Source organism: Colletotrichum destructivum, chromosome 1, assembly GCF_034447905.1.
Source record: "Colletotrichum destructivum chromosome 1, complete sequence".
Classification (NCBI taxonomy): Eukaryota; Fungi; Ascomycota; class Sordariomycetes; order Glomerellales; family Glomerellaceae; genus Colletotrichum; species Colletotrichum destructivum.
This window is the reverse complement of record NC_085896.1, coordinates 4,477,431-4,504,065: the sequence shown is the minus strand read 5'-3', so window position 1 is coordinate 4,504,065 and position 26,635 is coordinate 4,477,431. Positions and strand designations below refer to the sequence as shown.

Sequence of the window (26,635 nt, the reverse complement as noted above, 5' to 3'; positions counted from 1 at the left end):
CTCAGTCAGCCCCGGGAAAGCCGAAGCATACGAACCGCTCTAGGACTACAGGATGATGATCGGGAAGCATCTGGAGAAAGTGCTGACGGGGTCTTTTTCGAACGAGGCCAAAAATGGTTCACGTGCTGTACTTCGAGTCTGAGAAAGGGAAAAAAGTCACGGCATAACATGCCCGCGGATTATCAACAACCGAAACGTTTGACCAACCTCGCGCTGGATCGACCAAGGCGACACCCCCGTGCCTTGAGTCTCAGACTTGAAGAGGCGATGCACCGATCAGCCAGATAAGACTTGAAGCTCGAGAATAATGAAGGGGAAAGAAGGAGGAGTGCCCTTGGAAACAGGCTGCTCACTCCAAATGGATAACATGCCAGGGCTCTTGCAGCTCAGCGTCAAATCTTGATCACGTCCCACACGATTGGAGCGTTTCACACTATTTTCCAAACATCTCCAAGACGGCCAACCCTAGCGTCGAGAAACCCACTCCTTGATCCATTCCCGCGCCGAGGTTCTTCCATGACGCGCTTCCGCTGGCCCATGGCGATCTTGTCGACCGAGGGCGGGGTATGTTGGACAGAGGCATCCCATCCCACCCTGCGCATATCGGGTGTCAGACCAGTCATGCTGGCGCCCCCCGGATCAGATGACATACTGCTGCTGATCAGCTAACCTTACCGCACAGACGGTCTTCCCGACGGTCGAACAAGCGTGTGGCCGTTCTGTCAAGCCTGCCAACCACGAATCCAGAGACGCGAGGCCACCGTCTCCTATGTCGATTTCTCTTATCGTGGACGTCGAGGCTACGGATTCCTTTCCCGCAAGGGACGGATACAGAAGGTGAATAGCGACCCTGTTTCAGTAGTCTGTGCTCACCCCGAGCTCGACGTCCAAGTAGGCAGCTGCCAGGACGATGCCACCACACCATATGCAACACGCGATGGCCTCTGGCAGCGTTTGGATGGGTATTATCAGAGGGACGAGGGCCGGTGGCACGCAGCCCCACCGGCCAAAGTCTATGTTGCAACAGCTCTCCGCCCTGCCGCAGCGAAAGTCTCCACCGGGTTGGCACCGTGACCCGGACTCGGCGGCATGGCGGACCAGGGCGAAGCCTTGCATTTAGTGCCTATATCGCGGCTCCCCTCAATGGGAAACGCCGAGCTGAATCGCCAGCCACGGGAGCTCTCCCCCTCCCTTCGAGAGGGAAGCGCGCCTTGCTCGTGCAACGAGACATGTTTGTATCTGGTTCCATGGTTCCATGGTTCCAGATGAGGACATTTTGTTTTGTGCCCACCCTGCTCCGCTCTGGGAGTCATGTTGGCGGTGGTGGTTCCTGCAGCGCCATGACTCTGTCCTAGCCGACTCGAGCATGTGTTAGGGCGACTTGGGGACAAAGGGACTCAAATCAGACTAGGTGCATCGGCCCTTGCCGCAATGCTTAAAGAGAGGTGGTGGGGCATTGTTTATCATGCAGCCAATGAGGGCCATTCGCTTCGGCGCACAAACACACGCGTGTGTGTGAGTCATTCATATCCTGGTTCATCAAATGAACAGACATCAAATAGGACCTCTGGCGCAACGGTAGCGCGTTCGACTCCAGTTCTGGATCGTCATCGAAAGGTTATCCGTTCAAATCGGGTGGGGTTCAAGTCTCCACGTTATCTTTTTGGTAATTATTGTGATAGGGTGTGATGGCGCTTGGTGAGTTTTGTGATGTCTAGGTGTTTTAACATTTTGGTGATGAGTGAGTGAGACAGATGGTTTGGCCAACAAAGACTGGTGGGAAGAGCTCGGCCGGGTGCACTTGCCATCCTTACAGTGTGCTCCCTTCCTTGACCTAAAAGACCATTACCGCCATTTCAAGCAGCCAAAATGGTTATTGATTGATGATTTTGTTAGGTTTGCTCTAGGATAGCTCACTTCTTATTACGGGTGCTTCTAAAAGGAGACATGAGCTGGGGCAGGCAATCTGCACGCTGTAGGTTTACTCATTTGTTGGTCTTTGTAACTTTGTTGTAGCCATAAACCTCAATGCAAAGTTGCTGTTGTCTCTGTTGTCAGTCCACAGGCATAGAAGCAAGTCGGATTGCTTTTAGACATAAGGCGCCACATAAGACAAGTTCACATTCTTTCATTCTTAGGCCCTCTTGTTGTTAAAACTGAATGTGATTTTACTAGGCTTCTCCAGAGTTGAGCCCTCTTGCTGTAAAGTTGTACGCTGAAGCATACCCGTGAAGCATTGCAGTGTCACTTGGACCGACAAATGGGAATACAGACTTTATAGTTCCGTGTGAGAGTGAAAGCTAGGTGAGTCGCTCACTCTCATGCGAAGATAGGGCCAGCCTCCTGTAGTACGGCTGAAATATCAAGAGAGCCAAGGTTGCTTTGGTTTCCTGTTTTTCTTGCTCCGGCCTTCACTTCTCCCTTTCCACCACATTTTCTCTTTTAAATTCATCAAACTCATCGAGTGGTTCTTCGCTCAACTTCAACCAGGCAAGAACTCGTCTCCTTGAGTATTCTTGTCTTCAAAACTATCGCCGAAGTTCTCGGAGCCTCCATCCTCCTGATCGACTTGTCAGCCTCGCCAACTCTTCCTCTACCTATCCAGTCGAGCCCGCGATCTCGATGACTAGCCACATAACAGGCGTATTCAGACGAGTAAGTGACCCCCGGGTTCCGCCTCGAAATGCTGTAACTCTCGCTCATCCTAAATAAAGTCAATTCAGAATGCCGGGCGTACAGCACAAGACCGAAGATGAGGATGAAGCGAACCGGGAGCAAGAATCAACCTGTGGATATTGCCACAAAACGGGCCATGAGCTCGCAGACTGTGGTCACTTCTCTCTCAGGGGCCGGAGGCATGGTTTCATTGGCGGCTGTCCAATGTGTAACACCGTAGGCCACCGCTACGACAGATGCAAAAAGCTACCTGCCGGCGGCGATGAGCTTCTTCGGCATCACATGGAATGGCTCGTTCGACGTCGTGGGAACCTTCCGATGATCCACAGTAATGTCAACATCTGGGTGCTTGTCTTGGGCTTCCCAGACTATGATGGTGGGTACCCGTGGTCCAGAAAATTCACTCGCCGTCTCTGGTCCAATGCGATCGCTTTGGCATCGACCAACATGGTCGAGTTTACTGCGAGGATCGGTGCTCTGGACTGCTCAACAACGTCTCTTGCACAGATCAAGGACCACATCAGTTTTAACGTCCCAGATGCCCCCCTTAATGAAATCTATCGTACGAACTTGTTGGCCCAGGGCAACGTTCGCCAAGGGGACGTAGGCAGGGGCTCCTCCCCGGATGACAACGAGCCCGCAAGAATCTGGAGAACAATTTTGGACCAGTCTGGCAAGGTTAACGACGAGAGGAAACAAACCATGTGGGCTGTTCACTGCGCCGGCGCCATATCTGCTCCCGCGTTCGCCGCAGAAAGCAAGACATGGGCACGAGCATTCGGCAACTTTCTCCTCCACGACAATCCCAGCGGAGTCGAGGACGTCCCGTTTCTCAGGGAGCTCCGCAACCGGGCAGCCAAACGGGACAAGAAGAAGAAGCGTAAATCTCAACCAAAGCTGGAGAACGATGCGTCGCCGCTGCAGGTCACCGCAGAGCCTCACGAGCAGCCGCAGCCAAACTTGAAGGAGGTATTCGTCACATCGCTCGAGAACCGCCAAGAGATCTGGACGGCTCTCTGCCCCCGAAGAAAGTGCGTCGGCCACTTTCCTTTCGAGGTGCCCGTCCCCCCGGCCGTCAGGCTCCGAAAACACATCCTTGACGAACTGGAGAACAAGGAGGACAACCGGCAGAAAGTCGAGCAGTTGGCACACTACATCCACCCCCACGTGCGCATCGGCATCGCTCAGCGGAGACTGGCGGATGGCGGGGCCGTTCACACGCTGGTGCTGGACCTCGCCGAGCATGCCCGCGACTTGCGCTTCTCCCGCCTGGGCTTGCTGCAGGCCTACGACATGGTCGTCTGCTGGGCGTCAAAAGTCGACAGGGAGGGGGTCAGCATCTCGCTGAAGAGCGCGTTCGACGATTGCAACAGGGCCACGGAGGAGATCGTGGCGGGCGGGGATCGCATCAAGGAGATGGAGGAGCTGGAGAGGCAGCTGGAGAGGCTCACGCCCGACGGCTCGCAGTTCGATCGCGCGGTCGAGCGCGCCTCCGGGTGGCTGGAGCTGCACAAGGGCCGACTGGCCACTCGTCCGGCAGAGCGGGAGAGGCGGCTGCGCAGGTGGTGCGAGAAGAACCTCGGCGAGCTAGGCGACATGGACGGACACCTTCTTGAACAAGCGTGCAAGCGGGCTGTGGAGGTTAAGACCGGGGAATGGAACACGGGCAAGCGGGGGATCGAAGACGTAGAGACCGGCACCGATGGTGACGGAGGTCGACCGGTGAAGAGGGCGAGAGTGCGTTGATGCTAACGAGGGGTATTCTCGGCGGGTCACATGGAGGGGACGCCACTGACCGAGCAAGGCCTTTTGGTCTCTATCTTTCATTGTATGCTGGAAAGCTATCGAGTCGAACGCTGTCCGTGGTGGACGACTGATGGGATGTTGCAGTGTCAGAAGGCTGATGGGTAATGTAGTTGAGAACGACACCTCGTCAAAACGAGACATGCCAAGACAAAGCACGTACAACGATGCATTGAGCCTCGGGGAACGAAAAGAAGTTTGATGGATTAGATAGTCAACTAAGATATCCCTCAACATCCTCCACAGCCACACTGTCAACACACCTTCGACCAGTCCCGACCACCAATCAGACACCCTCCTGCTTTCCTTGCACCTGGATCTGCTCGACAGCGTCGTCCTCCGCCCGCTCCTTGGCCCTGCGGTCCCTCCTCACGAAGAACCAGATGGCGGCGGTGATGAAGAACTGTACGACCATGGTCCCCACGACGCTCCTGAAGCCGCGGGTGAAGTGCGGCGCGTCGACGGCCGGGAACTGCAGCAGCTGCGCCCAGGCGACGATGGCCTGGCCGATGGCGTTCATCGAGGCGGTCACGATGGCGCGCTCCTCGGCGTCGCCCGCCATGGTCACGGTCGCCCAGGCCATGGTCAGCGAGGGGATGGCGCCCTCGAAGCCGTTGAGCATGAAGGCCGCTAGGCGGCCGCCCTCGCCGACGTCCCAGACGACGAGCATGACGACGCCGACGAGCGAAGGCACGGTGGCGGCCGCGGACAGGCCGGCGAACCAGCCAGTGCGGTCGGCGAGGGCGCCCGCCGCAAAGGCCGAGACGATGGAGATGGCCGTCGCCACCGTCGGCAGGGTGTTGACGCGCGTCACCGAGTACGTCTCGGGGAAGGCCTTGAGGTACAGCGAGAAGGGCGAGCCGCTGGGCTGCAGGTTCTCGTTCATGATGGTCCACTGCGCGACGAATAGGTACCAGTGCCAGCGGGTGAAGACGCGGCGGAAGATGTCGCGCGACACCCTGAGCTGCGGCGGCGCCGTGAGGCCCTCGAGGCGCTTGCGCGCGAAGGCGTGTAGGTGCGCCGTCAGCAGCCTCGGCCGCGCGCGCGAGGGCACGTCCGGGAAGACGAAGAAGCCAATGAGGGCGATGGGGATCGTGATGACGGCGTCGACGATGAAGAGCCAGCGCCACCCGGCCAGCCCGTGGACGTTGTGCAGGTTCAGGGCCGAGACCTGGAGGTAGCCCGCGAACATGGTGCCGAGGGGCGCGGCGATGTAGAAGAGGGCGACGCGGCGGCCGACCTCGGACGGCTTGTACCAGGAGCCGATGACGTAGATGATGCCGGTGAAGGACGAGGACTCGAAGAGGCCGGTGAAGAAGCGCATGGCGTAGATGGTCTCGACGTTCTGCGCCCAGGCAAGGCCAAAGGTCGACAGGCCCCAGCCGATCTCGAGGATCGGCAGCACCACGTTGATCGGGTAGCGGGTCAGGTAGTAGCACGCCGGGATCATGGACGTGCAGTACGACGACCAGAAGACGATGGTCATGTAGTTGAGCTCGTTGCCGTGGAGGTTGAGGTCCTCCTTCATGCCGCTGTTGCAGGATTAGCTGGTGAGAGGCGGGCGGAGGGGGGGGGGGGGGGGGGGGAGCCCTTACCTGACGTAGGCGTTTGTGAGGGACGACTGGTCGAGGTACTTTGTAAAGAAGCACAAGCAGCCAAATATGAGGATCAACAAGTCCAGGCGGAGGACGAGCTTCTTCTCCTCGCTGGGCGTGTCGCGGGAGTACCAGTGAAGGGCCGTCATGAGGCGAATCCACGGGCCTTCGCGGGATGTCTCTCGGGTCTCATCGTGGGCGTCGGCCGGGGCGTCGGCGGCCGCAGGCTGCTTCTCTGCGAGTGAAGCCATCGCGATGGTTGTAGCAGCCGTTTGACAAGAAGAACACGAGGGGGGCGGGAAGAGAGCCGCCTCGAAGTCTTCACATGCCGACCGAGTCTTTTTATCTCCTCAGACGTGCGTCCGTCTTATATACCAACCGGCCTGACTCGCCGCGGAAGTCGTTGAAAAAAGCATCGAAACAGACGGATACACAATGTCGAATCGGCGGGCTCCGGTGGTCGGCAGGCAACATCACCCACCCCCCGTTCCACGATTCGGCCAACATCCGCAACGGTGGTTGGGTGGTTCAAAATGGCGCAATGGCAACCCACAATGGTGGCAGACGGCACCACCCATTCGCGTCTTCCTATGAGATACCGCCGTCGCGCAGCTTTTGGACGGCCTGTCCTGGGTTGCGGGGTGGGGTCGGGGGTGGGATGCCACATGTTTTTCGGAAAGACCCTGACGATGAATAGGAACCGTCGCCCAGTGCTAAGCTTTTGAGGCGCCTTGGAACCGATGGCTTGAGAACGTCAACCGTCGAACGGTCACATGCCGGAGTGGGGGGAATTGCGCCGATAACCTGCCCAGAACGCCGTTCTTCCGAGTCGGACCCGGGAGACCGAGACCAGTCTCTAGTGGACAAGCCCTTGTCGACTTCTCTCACGCAAATGGCCTTTCGATGATCGGCTCGGCTTGGTTTTTGCAAATCCAAAACTTTTTATATCATTCGTTGCTTTTTCCCATGCCAATTTACCGTGCCGCCCCTCCCCACCAATTAAGCACATCGGATCCCCCCCTCCCTCCGGTTCTCGTACACTGACTCAGACCAAAAACCCCTTGCGCGCCTTTACAGGCGCCCTGCCGCGTGCCAGCAGCGCCTTCTTCGCGTTGACCGAGGACTTCTGCGCCCTGGGCGCCAGCCTCTCGTCCTCCTTCTTGACGACGCGGAATACCGTCGTCCCGACGACCTCGTCCTTGGGGCCGCGGGACTCACGCGCGATCTGCGCTTCCGCCGTGTGCAGCTTACGCGCCTTGCGGGGCTTCCGGTCCGTCTCGCCGCCGCCGCTCTCGTCTTCCGAGTCGGACTCGAGGTACTCGGCCGGGAGCTCGGACGGGAGGTCGAGCTTATTGAGCCTCCGCCGTCCGGTCGTCTCTGCTTGCGCCGCCTCGGCCTCCTCCTCCTCCTCCTCTTCCTCACCCCCCTCGTTGGACTTCTCCGCCGCGGCCGTGTCCTCCTGAGCCTTGCGCACCGCCGCCTGTTCCTGGAGGCGGGCGTTGCGCTCTTGGCGCTTACGCTTCTGAGTGGCTTGTTGTCTGGGGATTCGTCAGCTTTCAAAAATGTCGAGTGCGCCACGGCGGCGAAACTCACTCTGCGATGGCCTTGTTGGCGGCCTGTGCAGACTTCTTCGCCTGGACCGCAGCCTTGGACGTGGAGACGGCTTCCGGCGCCTCGTCCGAGTCTGAACCGTCGTCTCCCTCGGCGACCAGCACCGTCTGCTTCTCCTCCTCCTGGTCGTCGCTCACGGACGCATCCGAGTCCTTGATGACCTTTCCCTCTTCTCCCGCCTCTGGCTCCGGGGCGGGCTGCTCGGCACCCGTGATGACCTGCTCCTCGTGGACCTCCTGGGCGTCGGCCGGGCTCGCTTCCGACCTCAGCTCCACGACGAGCGACGATCTCTTTTTTGATGACGAGCGGCCGCTCTCGTCCTTCTTGCTGGACGCCTTCTTTGGTGCGGCCTTGCCGCCCTTTGCCCTGACGGGAAGCTTCTGCTTCTTGGTCGTCTCCGTCTCAGTCGCGGGGGCCTCGGCGGCTGTGCGCTTTCCGTTCCGTGTGGTGACCATTTTTGAGTGTGGATATGAGTGTGTGATGAAGGCTTGTTTGCCTTGGGGATGGGCGGACGGGCGGTCAAATCACCGGTGGCAATTTCACAGGAAGTTGAAGCAGCGATGAGAGAACGGGCGTCCTTGGGTGTATATGCCTTCGCTGGGTCACAAAATTCCTGGAAACAATTGACCAATGCCGCGTAAAGATAAGGTATGGAAAAGTCGTGAGTGAGGGTTTGAGTGAAGACTGAACGCCGTCGCGAAGGTCGTCGCACTTTTTTTGCCGGGTGGGGCAGGCAGTTCAGCGTTCAGCGTTTGATTGGCTGTCTCGTCGACCCACTCATAGTACCTAGTACCTAACGGATCTCAGTCGACCTCTCACAGCACACAGCGCAGCAGCCACTCATCTCATGCCTCTCAACCCGAATCAACATCACCCACGACACTGAACTCCCTCTCTACCACTGATCAACATCTATCCGTTCGAACTGAATCTCTTCCGGACCGAGAAAGACTGCAGGTTTCTGCGACTCATTGGCCGTCTCTCACGGCCGGCGGCACGTTGTCCACTCACCTCGTTATTATGCGGTGGCACTGAGGTTCAGCTCACCATCGACCATGTTCCGCCTCACGACAGCCTCCGCCCGCCACGGGAGGGCACTCCTGACCGGCTTCCCGCCACCGGCCGTCCAGGCTGCAGCACCCGCCATGGCGATTAGGAGGACGCTTAAGGGTAAAACTCTCCGCCCCAGTCCTGGGTCCAACAAGAAGTCGGGGCCGTCCATGTCCATGAAGGACAGGCCGATGCTCGGCACACCACGCCCTCTGTCCCACTTCCAAAACGCCGTCAAATCGTTGCGCTCGATGCACGTCACGGGGCAACAGGCTCACGATATCTACATGAAATACTTCGCCGCGGCGTCCGTTAAGGAAAAACCCGCCGACTGGCGGCAGACGTTCGTCAAAGGTGACACATCCGCTGTCCCTCCCCCAGCCCCTCCTCGCCACATGCTAACGAAGGGCAGTCAACAACATCTCGGCCCCCAAGCTCTACGAGACGGCCATGGCACTCATGTCATCCCCCAACAGCAGCGATGCCGATTTCGACGGGTTCTGCCACATGCTGGACACCGCCGCCGGCATGGGCGACGACGCCGCCGCCCTCACCCTCGGCCGCATGCTCCACAACCGGGATGAGAAATCGTACCTGCACTGGGACCAGATGGCGTGGCGCAACACGCGCAAGCGCTGCCAGGCGCTCATCGAGGCGGGCCGCGACCCCAACGCCCTCGTTCTCAAGGGGCTGGTCTACCTGAGCCGCTGGACCTCCGAGGACAACCGCACCGCCCTCGAGGCTTTTATCCAGGCCGAAGAGATCGGCAAGGGCATCGACTCGTTTGAATGGTACTCGTCGTGCCTCCGGGGCCAGAGCGAGGTTTACATACGCAGTGGGAAAAAGACCGAGGCCGCGGAGGTGCTCACGCGGCTCGGAGAGATGGGTTATGCCGAGGGGTTCTGGGGCTTGGCTAAATTGTTCCCCGAAGATGAATCCACAATGTACAGGCTGCAAAAGGCCGCCTCGTCGGGGCTCATGCCGGCGCACCAGGCGTTGGTCAACGAGCACGAGAGGCTCCGCAAGCTTTGCAGTGCCCAAGGCAGAGAGGAAGAGGCGCGGCGGCACGAACGAGACGCGGCCGAGTGGACTTTAATCATGAAGGCGGAGACGACGCGGGACAGGGAATCCAAGTTGACCGCCGCATCGGACTCGTAATCTTGTAAAAGAAGAAATGTACTACTAGTTACCATCCGGTTTCGCGAGCGCCGTCCGCCCGAAGTCAATGACATGGAACTGGATGATCAGATTCTTGGAGGGGCGACCGTCACAGGGCTGTTCGACTTGCAAGCGCAAGCGTCGAGACGTTAGAACGCTGGAGTGAATGGAGAGGCGAATGGCCCCTTTACCCCGTTCGAGTTCTTTTCTCAGGCGAGTGCGATGCTTGGCTCGATTCTGTCATCCTTCAATATAAATGCATGGGCCGGGACGATGTTGAAAGGCAACCGTCGCAGGCCCCGCGAGTCTTGATCGCGAGGCCGGCAGCGGACGGTGTGAACTGCTCTGGTGTCTTGGCCGCCGGTCAGCTTTTACCCACTACCGAACCGACCCAGATCTCCCGACATCTGTGTTGGACGAGTCCCATGACAGAGCTCGAGTGACTCGCAAGGCCACGGGCTCGATCGTGTGTTCAGGCCCGCCCGGTGTCCAGTGCTTGCCCAGAGATAACATCAAGGAAGGGCGGCGCGAATCGGAATGGTAGCGACGGCGACTTCACCGAACCCAAAACCACCAGACTGCGCGTCCACGTCGGCAACTATTCAACCAATCGACACGGCTCAGGTACGTCCGCGGGAGGCAGACCATACCCGGCACAGCTATGGTCAGCGATACCGATCAACAGCGGGACCCGGCTTCCTCAACCTTTGGGGTTCAATGGCGAGGCACCGGGTCGCACCTTTTGCCGCAGGTACATGCCCTGACGGAACTCGAAACATATCACACAGGCTGCTGACACATACACTTCGACGGCAAACCCCACGGCCGACCTCTGCCCGCAGTATCTGCATGCCACCGGCTGGAAAAGGACGTAAAGCCTCCATAGACTTACATTTCGACAGCACGATGGCTGCCCATCGATAGCCTCGCAGGTCTTGGACTAACCGAGCCAAACATGTGGATGGCACAGGCCCTGCCCAACATCACGATACGAAGCTCTCGAAACATCGGCTGGGTCGAAGGTGTTCGGCCTCACGATGCTGGGCCTATCTGTCCCTGAAACGGCATCTCCTGTTCAGATCACGATCGAGTCTTGTGGCCCAGTACCGAGCAGCCTTGCTTTCGCACCATGACGTGCTTTGAACGCGTGCCTCCGTCTTTCCCCGGATCGTCATCGGACGGCGACATGTCTTTTCTGGCCCCTTTGTATCCGTTCCCGAACTGGCGATGAACTCTCATTCCAATGCCCACGACAGCCGGGCGACGCTCGACTGACTCGCGCCTAATGCCATTGGGAGACAACCTGAAGCCCGCAAGGCTGTGAGCGATTTGTTGGAACTCGCCGGCCGCAGCCCTGCCTGCAACCCTGGTTGGCTTTTGCCGGTGAATCGATAGCGCCGAAGCTTCGTTTACCCCTGAGGACGGCCTCCTTAGCAATATTCGCAGGCAATCAAGCAGAGACGTGATGCGAGATACGTCTCCGTCCCGGGGAGCAGGGGTGGCCGTGCCGACAGCCACCTACCGACCGGGGTAGGCGAGATTTAAAGGAAAAGCGAAATGCAACGACAACGGTCCCTTTTCAAGCCATGATGACACCTTGGCAGGCCAGTCCTCTCATCAAGTCTTCGTAGCAACTCCCCGAAGCCGTTGCAAATGTGCGGCGTTGTGCCAATCTGTAGCCTGCTTCGCCCCGGATTACCAACCACTCACTCGTGCAAGCCCCTGGGTGCCGCGCGGGAGCCGGAGAATAACCCCTACTTCCCAGGCGGGAATTATGCATGTCGTTCTGCACTCGGGAAAGGGCGACTGACAGGGGACGGAGAAGGTTGGCCAGTACACCGTTACGCCGACGCGACATCGGCCTCGAAATCGATTGGGATTCCCGCGACCACGTCCGCGACCTTGAAGCCGTTGGCCGACTGCGGGGGGACCACCAGTGAGCCCCTAGCCCAGCCCAGCGAGCCAGACCGATATCAACAGTTCATGACGGTTGTTGCCGTCGACGAGCCGGCGGCGTTGGCCACCACCGTGCGATGGCTGAGCATCGGCACAGACATCGACAACGCCCCGGCGCCGACACACCTGCGTTGGCTGCCGCCTCCCTCCCAGGCCTCCAGACCTGTCGTGGGATCTACCCGACGGTTCTGCAGGTTGCCGCGAGCGATGGCGAAAGGGCGTGTCGCTCGACGGCGCTCCTGCGACCCGCGACGTGCAGTCTGCCAGTCCCAGACATCACTCGACGACGACGGCTGCACGGCTGACACCGCGATGGACATCCGTCAGTACGTAATGGAAAATGGCGACGTGGCCGCGATACCCTTCCGTCCTGACGGGGCAGTCGCTACAGGAGCGACATGTATCAGATGGCCACGGGGCAACCCGGGTATGGCGCCCTTCTAGCTACCAGGACCGTCGCTCATCTGAATCATGCTGGGCAATCATGCTTAGCTGAGACAGAAGACGAGGGAAAGGCAGCAGTTCGGAGAAGACAATGGGACATTGAACAAAACAAGACGGTGGCGGCCGGATGCCCAACGACGGTGGCAGGCCCTCCACACGTGGAGAGTGTGCCTGCGCAGCCTGCCATCGTGCCGTTTCAGTTGTTCCTAGAGAAAGAAGACGGCGGCGACGCTGATAGTCCGACAGGCAACGCGAGGTCGTAACGCTCGCCCGCCCTGAGCGTAAACGACGGAGGATGCTAGCAAGACTCTGACCTTTTTAGGGCGCCGACTAGGACGAAACTCTGGCGGTGAGCGAGCGCGCCGTGCGTGCTTTCCAAAAATGGCAACACCAAGGAGCGAAACGACGACAATAAACAAGCGTTGCGAACAAGATGGAGCACGGAGAGATGGGAGATTTCCGTTTCAACTCTGTCAAACAAGTGTGTGCGGGCTGACACGTTGTGGGTGGAGGAGGAGGAGATGAGCGGAGGGGAGCGGTTCGCAGGACGGACGGCAGGCGCCTTGATACCGTCTGCATCTTCGTCGGGCGCGGCATCTAGGCGGGGATATACCCTCGAACCCCCAGAACAACATCGAGTCATCATCGGCCGGTGGTGACGGCATCGCTTGTTGGTTTGTGCAGATGAGCTCCCCTCTCTTGACAGCGGCCGTTCCAGGCAAGATCCCAGGGCGGGCTGCGAATGGGAAGCGTCGGGGGGGGGGAGGCAGGTCTGGTGCGGTGGTGTCAAGTGAGGAGTAGCGGTTCTGCCAAGTTGCGTCCCTCGCTGCTGATTGCTGTGGAAAAGGCTGAACTCTGGGTCCAACTCCGCAGGGCAGGGAATTGATGACTCTCGCCGCGTGGTGGAAAGGTTCCAGCTGGGCAGAAAAAGACTCAAAAAATGACAAAGCAGGCTGCAGATGGTCGTGGGACACCCTCCACAACGAGATGCAGATGCATCAGCGCGAGCCCTAAACGCAGGAACAGGCACATCTGGGCCCGGCAGTCTCTGTCCGATTGGGGATGTGACGAATGACATGCGCCTGATTTGCCTCGATCCCATGGCCCGCGGTCCCGCAGAATGGCGAATGGTCGGCTTAGCATCGCAATCCCAGCGCATCAGACTAGGGTCTTTTGGTCAGGTACCCGCAAGATACGTATCGGTTCGGGGGGGGGGAGAGGCGTCGAGACGCACACAATGTGAGACACATTGCATCTTGACGGCGTCCGGTGTTGGAAAAATTATACAACAAATTAAATGGATTGCTTCATGACTCCAACCCCCCCCCTTCGCAACGGGAACCTCGATTTGTGCAAGGCGTGTTCAGATGAGAGACTGCCGCGTGCCAGTCAGCCCAATGACGGGTGTGAGCCGCCAGCATGCCAACCCCGGGCTTGTCTCATCTTTAATCGAAAAGGCATCGGGTCGAGAGATGACGACCAGCGGGGGAGGCGCCAACCGGCGTCTCTGATTGGGAAACGTCGGAGAAAAAGGAAGCAGGAAAAGAAGATGTGGAAATGCGCCGCAAGCCTCCCCGAAAGAGCACCGGCGTGCGTCCAACAGGCCAGCTGGCGCTGGGCTGGCTGGACGGACGGCTGGACCATCCACAGTCCAGTCAGTACCAGGCTGCTGGAAAGGCGATCAACAGAAGAGAGCAGGCGACGAGGTCGAGTGGCCCGCCCGCTTCCACGAGGAAGGGAAAAGCCAAGTCAGGGCCAGATGAATCTTGGATGCAGTCTGTCGTCATCAGCGCCGCTTCTTCCAAGGCCCAGGAGTTCCAGGCTTCTGGCCGTGGATCTAATTCCCGCAAGCCCCGTCGCGCACGTTGGATCCTGGTGGCCCTCACTTGTGTCGTCCGTCGTTCCTTTGCCTGTTGCCCTGCCCTGCACTGGTGCCGCTCGCTTGACTGCCGAGGGGAACTGGTGAGTTGCAAGCCCCGGGAGAGGGGGAGAGGGCCCCATTCTCGGCCAGGGCTGTGTCGTGGAAAAGTGGTGGTGCTGTGAAGAGCCACGGAGACGAGAAGGAGCTCGGGTCGAGGCCGCGCGGTGGAGAGGATGGTTGTATGTATCCGTACGGAGTGCTCTGTACTCTGTCCAGTACGGATATTGCGTACGCATACACAGGCGCTCTCACCCAAGGCCTTGTAACAGCGAGCGAGATTTGTAGTGGGGGGGAAGGGGAGGAAATGAGAGAGTCGTCAAATCAAGGCAGGAGAGGAGGGTAATGGTAACAGCGGGAAGGCAGATGGGAGCTGGGGCCCGCTGGCGGAGGTATGTGTGCGCGTGCGCGCGGGAAGACATTCAACAGACCAGACGATGAAGGTTCGCTTAGTGGTTTGGGAAGGACGTGGGTGGGGTACCCAGGTACACTGCCCGTGTTAGGTAGGCCTTTCTTAGTGGGTCCTTCCACCTGCAGGAACGTCAGGTACGAGTGGAGGTACGTATCTGCCACAGCTTCAAGCTTTTCTCTCGTCCCTTCATCCAGACAGACCTTCCCGGTTCCTTTGACGGCGGGCTCTGAGCATTCATTGGCAACAACATCGGGTCGCACTGGCCTCGAGCTCACAGTATCAGCATCTGACCAGGCAACAAGTGCAGAGGAGGAAGGGAAGGCTGTCTTGCGAAGATGCAACGGGGAGGGGGCAAACAACAACAGACCCCTCCCCCCCGAGAGGACGGAGTCGTATCCAGCGGCCGAGAATAGAACTATTCGCACATGTGAAGGCAACGCTCATGGCATCCATACAACAATACCCAGGTAGGTGACCGGGCGATTGGGTCCATCGGGAATTAAGACAAATCACATTCATTTTGCCTTTGGGTCCTGGAAAGGCAGATTTCCCCTCTTCTCGCGCATCTTCGCGTACCTTACGGATGGATACATGGGAGCGTCATTTTACATCGCACACCCTTTGAAAATTTTCTTCCATTGATCGGGCTCGGGCTCCCTGTCCGTGTCTCGTCTCTGCCAGTCCCAGACCCGGTCTTTTCTTCTGCGAGCCTTTTTTTTCTTTCTCTCCTCTCAGGGAAAATGTTAGAACGTTACATCCTACGACATGCCCCTCCCCAGAAAATCTCTTTTTAACCCAGGCTGACTATATTTTTGGGGGCCGAGTCATTTTCGGCCCAGTTTGGAATTTGCATGCGCTTGCCATGTAATTGTTGCGAACCAAAGACCGATCCACGGGCTGGCAGGCTAGCAAAACCATCTGCAGCCATCTGTCGACTCTGACCGGAGCAGCACGATAACGTCGGCTGTTTTTTTTTTTGTTGTTGTTGTTCTGCCTCGTTGTCCAATGTTTATCTGACCACCCACCCGCTTCCCGCCGCACAAGCTCGAGGCCCATAGCGCGCCCCCGGGGAAACGGCACAAAAGGCACTCTTTTGTTTATGCAGAGCTCTCCTCTGCAGAACATGGACATCCCATGCAAAGTGTCATTCTGTCACCCGTCGCCGCCTGCCGAAGCAGCAGGACCTGGACCACCCACTCTGACCCCGCTGTCTCTCCCTGAGCCCCCCCTCAGGTACGCCGTCGGGCCCTCGACTGGAACCACTGGAGGAGGAGGAGGAGGGAACACCCCCCTCTCCAAATAGGAGACCACCGGTTTTGCCTTTTGCGTTGGCCAATTGCCATGCCAACGAGTGGATGATTCAGAGCCACCACCAGAAGCCCCTCTCATTTTTGCTAGCAACGCAGCAGTCTCCTACTTGTCGTGAAGCCATCGTGAGCTGCGTGTGGAGGCCACTCGTCGGCAGCTGTGTTAGGTGCCTGATTCACCCTCCCTTCGGTCGGTGCCCTGTCTCACCAAGAAGGGGGAAAAACAACAAGCTGGGACACCAGAGACGGACGTCACAAATCTCATCGCTAGCTCCGTCGATCATGGTGCCTCTGCCCCGGATGAGGCACAGCACAGCACAGCAAAGCCGGCCGACAGACAACGGGCCACCTTCCAACTCATATGCAAGGGGGAGAGCGCTGGTAACTGGCAGCTCGAAGAACAAGTTAACAACAACCGCGACTCCCGGAGATTGGGCCTGCACCTCCCCCTCACTTGAGATGAGATGCGACTGCAGCTCTCGAGTCCAGCCTTACCCTGCGCCGTCGAATGTCGCCTTTGCCACGTCGCTGCGGCCATGCCAAAAGCGACACGATGTAAACAAAGCTAGGCCGGCCCAGAGCCTCACTGCGATCGAAGCTACCGGACTTCGACGCCGTCATTTCGTCCCCGCGCCGCTAGCCATGGCGGATGCCTCTGCAAGTGGGAATGTCGCTTGTCCATTCTTGGGTGCTCCCGGATCTGATTTCGTGATGGGCAAAAAAAGACATTGTCGATGCAGCCAGAGAGGGATGTTGCGGCTTATCGCCGCTGATAAACAAACAGGTCAGGACCAGGAACAACCACGCAGAAGATCAGTAACAGCGACGGCGAACCTATCTCAGAAGGAGATGAGGGAACGCCGCTCGACGAGGACGTAAGCCATCGAAAAACACGCGTATCGGTGTGTGTATGCAGCAGCCATTCCGCCAGTCAGCCGTTGTAACCTTTGCGCACCGGCCTATGGTTTTCCGGTGTCGTCCTACTTTCTGAACCTATCCAAATCCTATTGTGGCTGGCGATATTTCCCCCCTCGTTTCTTCTTCCAGAAGCCACCCCAAACTGGGATGAAGGGTGATCTCCCCTCTCCCTTCTCACACGCATGTCTCTGGCCCTTCGTTTTTCTCATGTTTTACAATGCGCTTGTGGCTTCGTCCTCATCTAATCTGAGCATCGTGACCAATCACCCCCCGCAGCCCTGCTGTCAGCTCTCGCCATCGTGTCGCCATCTCATGCCGCCGCCACCGGCGCCGCCCCCGAAGACCATGCCATTGTCGCACAAATGTGTCTGTTTCTACATAGACTCTTCTCCTCCCAGCAGGGACTCAGAAGCCACGAGGAAAGGCGGCTTTGGCACGACATCGAGGCGCCATCGAATCAACGCGCCCCGGTTGGAAAGTCGGAAAGTCGAGTTTGATTACCACGGGCGACACGACATCGTTCTAGTCGCTCGCTCGCAGGCTCCCTCGGTCGCGTCTCACAGAGGCACAAGGAACGACGGGGGGGCGGGGGGGGGGGGGTCAGAGAGTAATAGCAGCAGTAGTACACACATGGCCGTCGCATCGTCCGGTCGTCGTCCAATTCTCTGACCAGCTCTGTGCACACTGGCAGCAGTAGCAGCAGTAGCAGCAGCAGCAGCAGCGGCGGCGGCGGCGGCGGCGGCATCGCTGAATGGGACGACAGAGCCCTGCATCCCCCCGTCTGTAGGTACAGCGTCAGCAGCACATCACAGATCCCGAACCATCTCGTCACCGGGCCTCAGTCCCCTGCCGCCGCGGGCTCCCAGTCCTAGTCAGGATCCCAGACCACACACACAGGTACACACCAAGGCCCGGCGTGCCCCAAGAGCACACGCCCCCCGGCACGGACAAGGGTAGCTGCCAGTGTTTCGTTCCGAACGCCCCACCACGGCATCCCTCCACCATCCTTGTCGCCGCCGCCGCCCCTGGGTCCTTTGGGTTGGGATTTGGGACGTGGGACCTGGGAAGGAGGGAAAAAAGGAAGAAGCAGAAGAAGAAAAAGAAAGAAAAGTAGGAAGAGAGTCCACCAGCCGGCCGAGGCGTGTGCGTATGGTACGAATAAAGTCGCTCGGTCTGCCGTTTGCCCACGCGATGCTGGACCTCTAGTCCCAGCGCGCCCTCCTCCACCTCGACAGGGAATGCCATCAAACCCCCAACCCAGGCACACTACACACACAAAAACACGCCCACGACCGCCTGCCATACTTTATCCGTTTGCTTCCCAGGTTTCGTCCTTCGTCCCCTCCTCCGCTTACACCTACTCCTGTCCCCTCAAACCCCTCCCTTCCGTTCGTTCCTCACCAACTACTATTCTCTCGTTAAACCTCAACCTTGGGACCGTCGTCGCTCTCTGCAAACCTCGCTTGCCCAAGAACCCGATACCGCTCGCTATCCATCACCCGACATCTCATTCGTCCCGCCAACGACTATCCTAGGTCTTGCTGCCCGTCGAGAGAGAGAGAGTTTCTACACGGAGCTCTCATTACAGATCGAACGCTCATGTACACGGCTGGCCAACCGCGTCTCAAACACAACCGCCTCTCCCACAAACGCATTGCTGGGACCGCCTCGTCGACCCGCCACTTGCACCCGCCGTCGTGTCGTGACCGCCTCGCCTGCCTGGGCCCCAGTCCTCATCGATTAAAGTAGTCGACCGCATCTCTCGACGGCCGCGGTTCGGACGAGCCTCTCAACGTTTGGACACAGGTATCCATCGTCTTGTGAAGCAATCGGATCCCCCCCCCCCCGATCCATCGGTCTCTGGTAGGCCAATCAGTGCTCCTTGCCTTTCTACTCAAACAGCTCTGCGTCCAAACTCGATCTCCGTCCCTTTCTAGACCGTCAGCCACTTCACCATGGGTCTGCCTCGAGCGATTCCCGTCGCCGCCGGCGCGCTGGCGCTGATCGCCACCATCACCATCGTCGTCATCCACGTCGTGCTCGCCGCCCACATTGCCCAGGTCTCGCCTGTACGGACGTCGTCGGTTCTGTCCTCCATCTTGGAGAGCATTCTCTTGGCCATCATGGGATGGATGCTATCCGCGAATGTGGTCCCCCGGTTCCGGAATTCGTCCAAGCGCTTCATCAGCGTCATGTTCGGCGCCAGCGTGCTCACGTGCACCATGGCCACCGCGGCGTCGGTGGCGACCATGATCTGTCTCAGCAACGCCACGAGGGACTTGGCCGACTCGGTCCTCGGCGCGAAGCAGATGAGCTTCCTCATCGCCTCGTCCATTGCCCTCGGCCTCTGCTTCGCGTGCCAGCTTATCTTCATCGTCATCCACTTCGTCCTGGCGCGTCTCGTCGCCCGCCACGAGGCGGGCTCCCTCCACATGGACGAGGAGTCCCGCAGGTCTCCCAACGTCCACATCAAGTCGGTTCCCTACCACCGCACGTCCCCGACGTTCGACAGCAGGAGCCGCTCCACCTCGATGGGCTCGCAGAGCCCGCCCCAGTCGAGCAGCGGCCGCTCCGCCACCGACACGCTGAGCTCCATCCGCTCCTCGCTGTCCAACGTCGTCCGGCCCATCTCGTCGAGGACACGCCTGCTCCCGCTGAGGGAGAAGATGCGGGCGTCGTCCATCGACTCGAACCACTACCGCTCGCGGTCCAGCAGCGTCAACGAGGACTCTTCGTTCGACTCCTGGGACACGTCGTCGGTCGACATGCAAAGCCGCATGACCGTCCTCGGCACGTCGTCCCCCGTGCCCGGCAGGTTCCTCGAGACGATCCCGGCCAGCCCCACCACCAGCCGCAGTCCCAGCCCCGGGACGCCGCTGGACGTCGACGGCGAGGCGCCGCGCACCCGTCGCCGCAGCCGCAGCTACAGCTACAGCCCCATGGGCACTCTGCAAAACCCCGAGCCCACTTTCACGCTGCAGACTTCTGCCAGCGAGTGCTCGCTGCGACGCCCGGAGCCCGCCTTTACCATGCAGGGCTCCGCGAGCGAGTCGCACATCCACCCCCTGTTCCGGTCCGACTCCCCGGACCCGCCGCCCATGGTGACGCCCGGCACGGTCGTCACGGCGGCCCCCGATGCCGGCCGCGTCATCTCGGACCGGCAGAGCGTCCGCCGCATGAGGAGCGGCAGCCTGCCCTCGGGCCCTAGCCCTCTCAGCCGCACCGGCAGCTACGACAACCTCTTCGCCAACAGCCAGCCTTCCATCAAGGAGAAGGACGACCTCCCATCGCCACAGGAGGAAGACGAGGCCCCCGGCGAAAGACGGATGACACCCCCCATTCCCGAGTGGATCCTGTCTGCGGGGACCCGGACGAGCCTGACGGGGTATCAAAGCAGGAAGCTTCGCGTCGATGGGGACGTTGGTCAGGAGCAATCATGATGATGACGGGCCAACGGCGGCATATGCCTTGTGCCTCGGTGACCAAAAAAAAAACAACAACAGGAAACGGGAGACCCTCCGACCCGGCGTGGTCATCATGAATGTCTAATTGCTATTTTGTCCTCGGCGACAACGAGGGAGTATGAACTCGGGCGGTGATACCATATTTGAGGGATTTATTTTTCTTTGTCCAGCGTGGCGTTGTCCTTGAAGACAGAGAGAAGAGGGAAAAAATCCATAGTCTGGCGGCCGAGAGAAGCCGTCGGAGAGCTAGAACAGCTTCAGCAGCTACAGCAATCTAACGAGTCACACGACCCCGTTGTTTATTGAGTGATGTGACGATGTGGGTGTGTTTGGCGCTTGGAAGAAGCACTCGCTGGTCCGAATGCTCGGTCGGTCGATGCCGTATCCGTACTCTGAAGGGATGGCCGCCGTCGCCCGCTGGATGCGCCAACGCCTTTCCGGATTATGGATGATCCCGCTCCGACTTACCCGGGATCGACAGCAAACCCGTTCGGGTTGGGCACGGGCACATTCTTACCTCAGCGGCAGGTCTGAGTCCCGGCCCCGGGCCCAGCGTTCCTGCAAGCCTGCAAGTGTCCAGCGAGGTCTTCGGCGCGCTGGCTGGCAAGCAGGGAGCCTGGGACGTCTTCGTGCTGCTCTTCAGCGGCATCCCGATCAAATGTAGGTAGGTATGCAAAATTGATACTCCGTGCAGCACCCCCCGCCTTTCTGTGGCCGCCACATCATATCTGCAGGATGCCCTGCGCCTGGGTAAAGGCCGAATAAAATGGAGGGTGAACTAGCAAACGGTGCGAAGCCGTGATACGACAAGTCGGCTGCTATCGTCCTGCACCGCCACTTTCCTGCAGTGGAGGAAGAAAGACTTTGGTTACCTACCTAGGTAGGTAGTGTAGGTAGGTATTGTAGGTAGAGAAGCGCCACCCGACCGCTGCGCTGGCCAGTTGCCAGTGTGCGGTGCCCTTTCTCTCCTGCCTGGCTGCGACTTTGACCTCTCTCGGTTTTTAGTGGAAACGGGCGGGACTGCGGTGGGTGAGCCAACACCACTTCGAGACAGCAGGCGGGAGGAGGTACCTCAGCCAACCAACTGGAACCGCCCGCCGCCGCCTTCCCCCACTGCGCGGCAACCAAACACTGACTTCAGGTCACCACTCGCCTTCGTCATCTCCATTTAATTCTGTGCCAGTCTTTCCCGCGCACAACAAAACCGCTGGATGCTGGATTTCTCATCTTTCGCCCACAGCCCCTGCGCATACCTTCCAGCGTCCTGCTCTTCATCAAGCCCTCCGTCTTCCTCTCACCCAATCTCACCGACACTCTAACCCCGTCCCTCGTCATCGCAGCCTCCGCTGCACCAAACCTAGCCACCATGAAGGTCACATTCAAGGTATGCTCAGCTCGACTGCCGGCCACCCAACGGCCGTGGCCCTTTGGCATTGCGCCTCGCCCCGTCCGCGCTGCCTTGCCCGAGCTTCCGCTGACAATTTTGGCCCCTCTTACCAGGACTTGAAGCAACAAAAGTTCACGCTCGATGTCGAGCCCACCGAGCTGGTGCGTTGCCTGCCCGCCCGCCCACCTCCACCCCACTTCCGCCCCCGAGCTCTTCTTCCGCGGCAGCCTTGCGATGATTCCCCGACCCCGAAGCTGACGAGGAAAAACAGGTCTCTGCCGTCAAGCAGAAGATTGCCGGAGAGAAGGGATGGGATCCCAAGGACCAGAAGCTTATCTACTCTGGTAGGCACCCTCGCCCGTGCGCGCATGCGGTGGCTTTGGCTGACGGCAACTAGGCAAGATCCTGAAGGACGACGACACCGTCGAGTCCTACAAGATCGAGGAGAAGGGATTCGTTGTCTGCATGGTGAACAAGGTTTGGATCCCGATGACAGAGCCTGTCCCGGCTTTGCTCGAAGCGTAGTCACTGACGATCCGCGCAGCCCAAGGCAGCCAAGGCAGCCCCCGCCGCCGAGTCGTCCTCGACGCCCGCCGTCCCGGCGACGCCCGCCCAGGCTGTCGCCGCGACCCCGGCCGCCCCTCCCGCTCCGGCCGCCCAGGCTGCTGCCCCCGCGGCCGCTCCCGCCACGCCCACCCCCGCGGCCAGAAGCACAGGAGGCGATGCCGGAAGCACTGACCCGTCGATGGCCATGGGCGCCCACCGCCAGGAGGTGGTTGCGAACATGGAGGCCATGGGCTTCGAGCGCGCCCAGATCGACGCCGCCATGCGTGCTGCCTTCTACAACCCCGACAGAGCCGTCGAGTACCTGCTCAACGTAAGCCGCGACGGCCTCGCTGTGGACGTCCGTGACTGACATTCTTGTAGGGCATCCCCGACAACGTCCAGGAGGAGCAGCAGCAGCGTCAAGCCGCCGCCGCTGCCACCGCCGCTCAGCCTGCCGCCGGTGCGCCTGCTGCCGGCACCGACGAGGGCGGAAACGTCAACCTCTTCGATCTCGCCGCCCAGGCCCGTGGTGGTGGTGGTGGTGGTGGTGGTGGTGGTAACGGCGGCGCCGGTGGCGGACGCTCCGCTGCCGGTGGCAACACTCAAGCTGCCGCCGCCGCCGCAGCCGCGGCTGCTGCCCAGGGTGGTTTCGGCAACCTGGACTTCCTGAGAAACAACGCCCAGTTCCAGCAACTGCGCCAGGTCGTCCAGCAACAGCCCCAGATGCTGGAGCCCATCCTCCAGCAACTTGGTGCCGGCAACCCCCAGCTCGCCCAGCTGATCGCCAACAACCCCGACCAGTTCCTGCAGCTCCTGGGCGAGGAGGTGGACGACGACGTCCCTCTGCCCCCCGGCGCGCAGGCCATCCAGGTCACCGAGGAGGAGCGCGACGCCATTGAGCGGGTAAGTCATTCCGCGCAGCCGTGGCTTGGTACGACAGTGCTGACATCTGACTTAGTTATGCCGCCTCGGCTTCGACCGCGATGCCGCCATCCAGGCCTACTTCGCCTGCGACAAGAACGAGGAGCTCGCGGCAAACTTTTTGTTCGACCAGCCCGACGACGACGATGCGCCCCAGAACTAAGCCACACCCCGCTACGACCGCATGATTACACATTCTACGACAGATATGCAAGGCCCAGGGATTGCCGGACGGTGTTGGCTTGGTAACAACGCAACGGAGACTCCAGGACACCCAGTCTAGACGACAGGGTCCATCTCAGGCAGGGGGTACGAGGCCGTCGTCCTCGTCATTCGTGGTGGTAGATTCTTTTTCCGAAGAGCTGGCGTGGAGGCGGGCAGGCTGAGGACGCACACCGAGGCCGCGTGCCACGCGCAGCTGCAACGCACATGCTTGTCTGTTGGCCAGGAGTGCTCTCCTGTTCTGGCTCGGAAGAGAGCGCGGCGTCAATCCTAGGTACCCAGGCCAGGTAGTACCGGGTAATCCAACTTTTCAGTGCCAGCCTCTGTCTCAGTGTGAAAGGTGACCCGTTCGGTAATCGTCGTTCGGCGCTTTCGATTTGGCCTCAGTGATTGTCTTTGATTGGCCTCGATCGGCCTCGGTGGCCTCAGTGATTTGGCCTCAGTGCACCGCTGCCTAGCTTCACCTCGGGCGGATACATAAACCGACGCCTCTTCCCGCCGTCTCGATCTCCCTTTCCTTTCCTCTCCATACTTACCTACCTGATGGCCCGGAGATCAAGAGCCCCGGGTCGTGGATGAGGGGGGCCTGCATTGCACACCTGCGGCCGTGCCTCTCGCCGTATGGGGCCCCTGTTGGGAACCGTACAAGGTCTAATTTTTGATGTCATCTTCGTGTAAGAAGAATCCTTTTTCGTCGCGTTCGTCGCCTGGCGCGGTGGTGCGAGGAGGAAGGGCGTGTTGGATGCTGTCGAGAGGTCGGTGAATTGGGGTATTTTGAGGATAGCATCTCATCACGCGAGCATGTAGTAATCATCGTCACAAAATTGCATCGTCAAAGACGGAGTTTCAATACCGAGCCTGAAGACCTCCAAAGCGTGTCTGGATTTTTTGCCCGTGCCTGTGAACAAGGCGTCCTGCCCTGCCCGGACTGGTCCGAACCCTCGCTGAAAATAGCAATACCAACGCCGCCCGATGCGAAATACCTGGGTGTGTGTTCTCCAAGACCGTGTTTTTCTCCTTGTGAAAAAGCAAAGGGTATCTGTCTCTGGTAGCCGCCCCCTTCCCGTTTCCCACTGACTCTAACTGTCTATCCCGGGCCGGCCTCCTCGGCCCTCCAGCGTGTACCCTCACCGGTTGATGATCTCGCCGCGCATGTTGTACTCGACGGCCTTCTTCTTCGCCTTGCCAGCACCCCTCTTCTTACCCCGCCCGGCGTCCGGGTCCATGTTGGTCTCGTCAATGGTGATCATGCCGTCGGCGTCAACCGTTATTTGAGGACCAACATTGGCCTGCTGCTGCCTCGGTTTGGGCTTGCCGCCGCCGCCACCACCGCCGCCCGCCGCGGACTCCTCCTCCGCAGGCTCGCCGCCCTCGCCCTTGTCCTGCAGCGAGGCAAGGTTCCTGGCGTTGATGGCGTCCTTGGCCGCCTTGATCTTGGCCTGCTCGGCGTCGAACTTGGCCTGCTGCGCGCGCTGCGCCGCCATGATGGCCTCGACGGGCTCGTACTCGGCCTTGGTCCACGTCTTGTACTCCTCGAGGTTGATGTGGAGCTCCTTCTTGCCGACGAGGATGGCGTCGATGCGCGCGGGCGCGTGCCGCTCCTCGCGGTTGAACTTCATCTTGACGTGCCGCCGGTTCTTGCCGGGGAACATGCCGCTGATCATCTGGAAGTCGGTGCCGAACATGCGCAGCCCGCGGTAGAAGAGCTCCGTCTCCTCCTCGGTCCACACGTTGGGTCCCTTGAGCTTCGACCCCGTGCGGTAGCTGTTCTGCGTCGTAAGCGTCGTGAAGTCGTTCTCCTCGATCTCGAGCATGTCCTCGCCCTCGGCCGCCGCCGCCGCGATGGCGTGTCGGTCGAGGCTCAGAGAGTTCTGGTCCACCACGATCTGCCCGTCGATGATCTGGAACTGCGGCCCCGTCGACGCCATGCTGGTTGCCTGTGGCGGCGGAACCGCTGCAGGCGTCGCCCCCCCGCTGGTCGTCGGCGCTGGCGTCCCGCTCTCCGACGCCACGTCCTCCGAGCCGTTCCGCTTGGCCTTGAGCCTCTCCCTGGCCCTTGCCTGCTTCTCGCGGTGGCGCTGCAGGAGCTCGTCGTGCCGGCTGAACTTCTTGCCGATGCGGAGGTCCCTCGTCAGGTCCCCCATCGTGAGGGTGCTGAGGTCCGCCTCCTGGTTCTCGGCGTCTTCTGGAGTCACCGAGCGGGCCCGCCGCGGTCTCGCCGACGACGACCTTGGGGTGTCCGTCTCGGTCGCTGCGCCGTCCTCCGTCGTTGTCATCGTCGTCGGCTTCTTCCTCGGCCGGGGTGCCCGTTTCGGAGCCCCCTCGCCATCCGTGGCAGGATCTTTTTGTTTGCGCGGTCGTTTGGGCTTCGGGGCCGCGGCGCCGTCCTCACCCGTTTCGCCATTCTCGGCCGTCTGCGTCGTTCGTTTCCGCGGTCGCTTGGCCGGTGCTTCTGTCGTTGCGTTCGGTGCGCCGCCATTCGCTGCATTTGCTGGCTCGGCTCCGTTGGGGGCCTGGGTTTCTGTCGTAGGCACGACCTCTGTCGCGGAGGGGGCGGTGGCCGGTGGTGTTTGTAGCTGGGCGGGTGTCCCAGCCACACTGGCCGAGTCGGCATCCGGTCGCTGGGCACTCTCTACAGAGGTGGCCGGCGTCCGTGTCGTTTGTTGGCCGATGAAAGCCTCGCTGGCTTTTTCTGATGTTGAAGCAGCGGCGGTGGCGGCGGCGGCGGCGGCAGGCTCGTCCGCTGGTGGGTGTGCTTGTGGTACGGCAGTCTGTGTCGTGCTCGGCGGCTCGGTCGATGGCGGGGTAGTGGTAGGCTGGTCTCGGGCAGACCCCTTCGCCCCGACGCCAATCTCGAAAGTCTCCTGCACTGTCGTATCTTTGGGGACGGGGACAGTCTCTGTCGCGGCCTCGGTCGCAGTCGACGACGGCGCCCTCGACGGCTGCGGTACGGCAGCCCCAGGCGCTCGAGGACGAGCCTGGGGCATTTTCGGCTTAAAAGCCATGCCGCCCTTTTTCTTGAACATGGAGCTCATGGTGACGATGGTATCGAGTGTGGTCTAGTGCCGTCGTTGAGAGAGCCTCATGGCCAGGGCAGAGGCGTATTGGAGTTGGGTGAACTTGTCGGAGACGGCTTGTCACTCGCAAACCAGAACTTTTGTCAACTGCGGCGGGATGGCGGGCGGCCTGGTGGGATGCAGAAAAAGTGATAAGTGCAAGGGGGAGGAGGGAGAGAGAGACCCCGACG

At 60.0% G+C, this 26,635-nt stretch overlaps 10 protein-coding genes across 10 annotated transcripts; 5 read left to right on the top strand and 5 right to left on the bottom strand.

Moving 5' to 3' along the window:
* Positions 1–2,724: 2,724 nt before the first annotated feature.
* Positions 2,725–4,422, top strand: CDEST_01355 (uncharacterized protein; the record flags this gene model as incomplete). Its single annotated transcript, XM_062917514.1, has 1 exon — positions 2,725–4,422. The coding sequence occupies one exon, from the start codon at positions 2,725–2,727 to the stop codon at positions 4,420–4,422; it is 1,698 nt and encodes a 565-aa protein (XP_062773565.1).
* A 341-nt stretch (positions 4,423–4,763) lies between these two features.
* Positions 4,764–6,419, bottom strand: CDEST_01354 (Putative major facilitator superfamily, MFS transporter superfamily). The gene is made up of 2 exons (XM_062917513.1): positions 6,075–6,419; positions 4,764–6,011 (listed from the first exon to the last, which is right to left on the bottom strand). Exons 1-2 carry the CDS (start codon positions 6,323–6,325, stop codon positions 4,766–4,768), a joined length of 1,497 nt encoding a protein of 498 aa, XP_062773564.1. The 5' UTR covers positions 6,326–6,419; the 3' UTR covers positions 4,764–4,765.
* Positions 6,420–7,040: 621 nt separating this feature from the next.
* On the bottom strand, positions 7,041–8,351 carry CDEST_01353 (Putative U3 snoRNA associated). Its single transcript, XM_062917512.1, has 2 exons — positions 7,668–8,351; positions 7,041–7,612 (listed from the first exon to the last, which is right to left on the bottom strand). Exons 1-2 carry the CDS (start codon positions 8,138–8,140, stop codon positions 7,120–7,122), a joined length of 966 nt encoding a protein of 321 aa, XP_062773563.1. The 5' UTR covers positions 8,141–8,351; the 3' UTR covers positions 7,041–7,119.
* A 177-nt stretch (positions 8,352–8,528) lies between these two features.
* On the top strand, positions 8,529–10,268 carry CDEST_01352 (Putative tetratricopeptide-like helical domain superfamily). The gene is made up of 2 exons (XM_062917511.1): positions 8,529–9,089; positions 9,148–10,268. The coding sequence occupies exons 1-2, from the start codon at positions 8,741–8,743 to the stop codon at positions 9,891–9,893; spliced, it is 1,095 nt and encodes a 364-aa protein (XP_062773562.1). The 5' UTR covers positions 8,529–8,740; the 3' UTR covers positions 9,894–10,268.
* A 1,598-nt stretch (positions 10,269–11,866) lies between these two features.
* Positions 11,867–12,297, bottom strand: CDEST_01351 (uncharacterized protein; the record flags this gene model as incomplete). Its single annotated transcript, XM_062917510.1, has 1 exon — positions 11,867–12,297. The coding sequence occupies exon 1, from the start codon at positions 12,167–12,169 to the stop codon at positions 11,867–11,869; it is 303 nt and encodes a 100-aa protein (XP_062773561.1). The 5' UTR covers positions 12,170–12,297.
* Positions 12,298–13,850: 1,553 nt separating this feature from the next.
* CDEST_01350 (uncharacterized protein) lies at positions 13,851–14,853 on the top strand (the record flags this gene model as incomplete). The annotated part of the gene is made up of 4 exons (XM_062917509.1): positions 13,851–14,124; positions 14,268–14,393; positions 14,545–14,603; positions 14,818–14,853. Coding segments are annotated over 3 exons (402 nt in total). The 3' UTR covers positions 14,547–14,603; positions 14,818–14,853.
* Positions 14,854–17,244: 2,391 nt separating this feature from the next.
* Positions 17,245–18,006, bottom strand: CDEST_01349 (uncharacterized protein). The gene has a single exon (XM_062917508.1). It carries the CDS (start codon positions 17,591–17,593, stop codon positions 17,306–17,308), a length of 288 nt encoding a protein of 95 aa, XP_062773559.1. The 5' UTR covers positions 17,594–18,006; the 3' UTR covers positions 17,245–17,305.
* Position 18,007: 1 nt separating this feature from the next.
* CDEST_01348 (uncharacterized protein) lies at positions 18,008–20,758 on the top strand. Its single transcript, XM_062917507.1, has one exon. The coding sequence runs from the start codon at positions 18,804–18,806 to the stop codon at positions 20,286–20,288; it is 1,485 nt and encodes a 494-aa protein (XP_062773558.1). The 5' UTR covers positions 18,008–18,803; the 3' UTR covers positions 20,289–20,758.
* A 690-nt stretch (positions 20,759–21,448) lies between these two features.
* Positions 21,449–23,701, top strand: CDEST_01347 (Putative UV excision repair protein Rad23). The gene is made up of 7 exons (XM_062917506.1): positions 21,449–21,696; positions 21,813–21,860; positions 21,971–22,043; positions 22,097–22,176; positions 22,244–22,576; positions 22,627–23,148; positions 23,204–23,701. The coding sequence occupies exons 1-7, from the start codon at positions 21,679–21,681 to the stop codon at positions 23,327–23,329; spliced, it is 1,200 nt and encodes a 399-aa protein (XP_062773557.1). The 5' UTR covers positions 21,449–21,678; the 3' UTR covers positions 23,330–23,701.
* Positions 23,702–24,232: 531 nt separating this feature from the next.
* On the bottom strand, positions 24,233–26,571 carry CDEST_01346 (Putative SANT/Myb domain, Homeobox-like domain superfamily protein). Its single transcript, XM_062917505.1, has one exon. The coding sequence runs from the start codon at positions 26,421–26,423 to the stop codon at positions 24,516–24,518; it is 1,908 nt and encodes a 635-aa protein (XP_062773556.1). The 5' UTR covers positions 26,424–26,571; the 3' UTR covers positions 24,233–24,515.
* Positions 26,572–26,635: the final 64 nt, after the last annotated feature.

Coding starts and splice junctions, on each gene's coding strand:
- CDEST_01354 (XM_062917513.1), bottom strand. CDS start 6,325: ATGGCTTCACTCGCAGAGAAGCAGCCTGCGGCCGCCGACGCCCCGGCC. Junction 6,012..6,074: donor CTCACAAACGCCTACGTCAG/GTAAGGGCTCCC, acceptor ATCCTGCAACAG/CGGCATGAAGGAGGACCTCA.
- CDEST_01353 (XM_062917512.1), bottom strand. CDS start 8,140: ATGGTCACCACACGGAACGGAAAGCGCACAGCCGCCGAGGCCCCCGCG. Junction 7,613..7,667: donor GCCAACAAGGCCATCGCAGA/GTGAGTTTCGCC, acceptor ACGAATCCCCAG/ACAACAAGCCACTCAGAAGC.
- CDEST_01352 (XM_062917511.1), top strand. CDS start 8,741: ATGTTCCGCCTCACGACAGCCTCCGCCCGCCACGGGAGGGCACTCCTG. Junction 9,090..9,147: donor GCGGCAGACGTTCGTCAAAG/GTGACACATCCG, acceptor AACGAAGGGCAG/TCAACAACATCTCGGCCCCC.
- CDEST_01349 (XM_062917508.1), bottom strand. CDS start 17,593: ATGCCGCCGCCGCCGCCGCCGCCGCTGCTGCTGCTGCTGCTACTGCTG.
- CDEST_01348 (XM_062917507.1), top strand. CDS start 18,804: ATGGGTCTGCCTCGAGCGATTCCCGTCGCCGCCGGCGCGCTGGCGCTG.
- CDEST_01347 (XM_062917506.1), top strand. Junction 21,861..21,970: donor ATGTCGAGCCCACCGAGCTG/GTGCGTTGCCTG, acceptor GAGGAAAAACAG/GTCTCTGCCGTCAAGCAGAA. Junction 22,577..22,626: donor CCGTCGAGTACCTGCTCAAC/GTAAGCCGCGAC, acceptor ACATTCTTGTAG/GGCATCCCCGACAACGTCCA.
- CDEST_01346 (XM_062917505.1), bottom strand. CDS start 26,423: ATGAGCTCCATGTTCAAGAAAAAGGGCGGCATGGCTTTTAAGCCGAAA.